Genomic DNA, 2,541 nt, shown 5'->3' on the forward strand with positions numbered 1-2,541 from the left:
GGATATCTCCCCTGGAATGTGGGAAGAGCTTTGGAGCCCGACCCCCAACTCACCTTTCTCGGAGTCTCTTCCTTCCTCATCCTCCCCTTCCTGAAAACACAACATTGGGAAGTTAATCCCACCTGGAAAAGTCTGGGAGCTGCTCCAGACCTTTCCCTCAGGGCACCATTTCCCTGGATTTGGCCTCTCCCGACCCCGGAGCTCCGGGAAATCCGGGATGGCCCCGGGGGGAGACTCCTCCCCCCACACATCAGGGAGCTGATTTTTTGGGATTTTCCTTCATTAAGGCTCCGGGGGACGGGAATTTCCCCGTGTTTGGAGGCTGTGGATCCTGCCGGGAAGGGGAATTCCATCCAAAACATTCCCACCAAAACATTCCCACCAAAACATTCCCACCCGGCTCCTCCCTTCCCGCCGGAGCCGCTCCCGCGTCCCGCTGAGGAACTTTGGGAAGTCTCCAAGACTTCATGGGATGTTTCCAAGGGGTTTTCCCATTTTTTTTTTAATCTTTCAAGGAAAGGGTGGGGGGGGAGGTCGGGAATCCCCCGGAATTCCCACATTTCCCTCCACGGAGCTCCTTTAGTTTATGGGATGTTTCCAAGGGGTTTTCCCATTTTTTTTTTAAATCTTTCAAGGAAAGGGTGGGGGGGGAGGTCGGGAATCCCCCAGAATTTCCACATTTCCCTCCGTGGAGCATTTCCCTCCATGGAGCTCATCCCAGCTCCCTTTGGGAATAACCCCGGGATGTGCCCTCACCAAGCAGAGCTTTGACCCACAAAAAAGTCCTTTGGAATATTTCCTTACCCCTCGGGATCCCTCCTTTCCCACACCAAAGCATTTGGAATGTTTCCTTACCCCTCGGGATCCCTCCTTTCCCACACCAAAGCATTTGGGATCTTTCCTTCCCCCTCTGGATCCCTCCTTTCCCACACCAAATCCATCTGGAATGTTTCCTTACCCCTCTGGATCCCTCCTTCTCCTCCTTGTCTCCCGACTCTCCTTCCGTGCCCTCCTCTGGAAGGAACAACACCCTGAGCACGGAGACGCCCTTCCCGACCCGGATCCATCCCGAAAAACGTGTCCCCACATCCCAGGGGACCCCAAACCCAGGCAGGGGGGCCGTGTGTGTGTCCCCAAATCCCAGGTGACCCCAAACCCAGTCGGGGGGGCCGTGTGTGTGTCCCCACATCCCAGGTGACCCCAAACCCAAGCAGTGGGGCCATGTGTGTGTCCCCACATCCCAAACCCAGGCAGTGGGGCCCTGTGTGTGTCCCCACATCCCAGGTGACCCCAATCCCAGGCAGTGGGGCCCTGTGTGTGTCCCCAAATTCCAGGTGACCCCAAACCCGAGCAGTGGGGCCGTGTCCACATCCCCACATCCCAGGTGACCCCAAATCCAGGATGTGGGGCCGTGTGTGTGTCCCCAAATCCCAGGTGACCCCAAAACATCCCAGGTGACCCCAAACCCAGGCAGTGGGGTCATGTCCGTGTCCCCACATCCCAGTGACCCCAAATCCAGGCAGTGGGGCCGTGTGTGTGTCCCCACATCCCAGGAAGTGCCGTGTCCGTGTCCCCACATCCAGGAGGGGCCATGTCCGTGTCCCCCCCTCCGCCCTCACCGTTGTCCGAGTCGGAATTGTCGGATCCGTCGGTCTTGGCGGCTTTTCCGTCGGGTTCCTCGGAGCTGCTCGGCTGCTTCCGCTTCCTGCCCATCGGATCCCGCCGGAGCTTCTTCCTCTGCAGCTGGGAGAGGGAACAGGGGATCAGGGAATCTGGGAATGTCCCCGGCTGGAAGGAATCCATGAGGATCATCCAGTCCAATCCCTGCCTAAAATCCCACCAAGTGCCTGAGAGCCTCGTCCAAATGCTCCCTGAGCTCCAAAATCTTGGGATATCCTGATTTGGAAGAGACCCACAGGGATCATCCAGTCCAATCCCTGCCCAGGACACCCCAAAATCCCACCAAGTGCCTGAGAGCCTCGTCCAAACACTCCCTGAGCTCCAAAATCTGAAGCCCCTCCCCACAGGGGATGAGCCGAGCTGGGCCCACACCCCTCCTCTAAATTCCTGCTCACCTCAAAATCCCAATCCCACATTTTCCAGTTCCTCATCCTCCCCCCTCCGTAGCACCCAGAATTATGGATTTGTAGGGAATTCTGAAGCCTCTCCCCACTGGGGCCGAGCTGAGCCGGGGCCGACTCACCTTAAAATCCCAATCCCACATTTTCCAGTTCCTCCTCATCCTCCTCCCTCTGTAGCACCCAGAATTATGAATTTATAGGAAATTCTGAAGCCCTTCCCCACAGGGGTGTGCTGAGGACGTGCTGGACACCCCCCTACAAAACACTGCTCACCTCAAAATCCCAATCCCACATTTTCCAGTTCCTCATCATCCTCCTGCCTCCATAACACCCGGAATTATGGATTTGGAGAGAATTCTCAAGCCCTTCCCCACTGGGAATGAGCTGGGCCCACACCCCCATATAAACCCCCCCTCACCTTAAAATCCCAATCCCACATTTTCCAGTTCCTCTTCATCCT

The 2,541-nt window shown here is 56.7% G+C and overlaps 1 protein-coding gene across 1 annotated transcript in view; it reads right to left on the reverse strand.

Moving 5' to 3' along the window:
- AKAP8L (A-kinase anchoring protein 8 like) overlaps positions 1 to 2,541 on the reverse strand; it is a 13,607-nt gene that overhangs the window by 6,001 nt on the left and 5,065 nt on the right. Inside the window, 3 exon segments of the mRNA XM_027705383.1 lie at positions 54 to 90; positions 959 to 1,014; positions 1,620 to 1,743. Coding sequence (XP_027561184.1) covers positions 54 to 90; positions 959 to 1,014; positions 1,620 to 1,743 — 217 coding nt within the window.

This window comes from Neopelma chrysocephalum, unplaced genomic scaffold (genome assembly GCF_003984885.1).
Source record: "Neopelma chrysocephalum unplaced genomic scaffold, ASM398488v2 Primary Assembly neopelma1_328, whole genome shotgun sequence".
NCBI classification, from domain to species: Eukaryota; Metazoa; Chordata; class Aves; order Passeriformes; family Pipridae; genus Neopelma; species Neopelma chrysocephalum.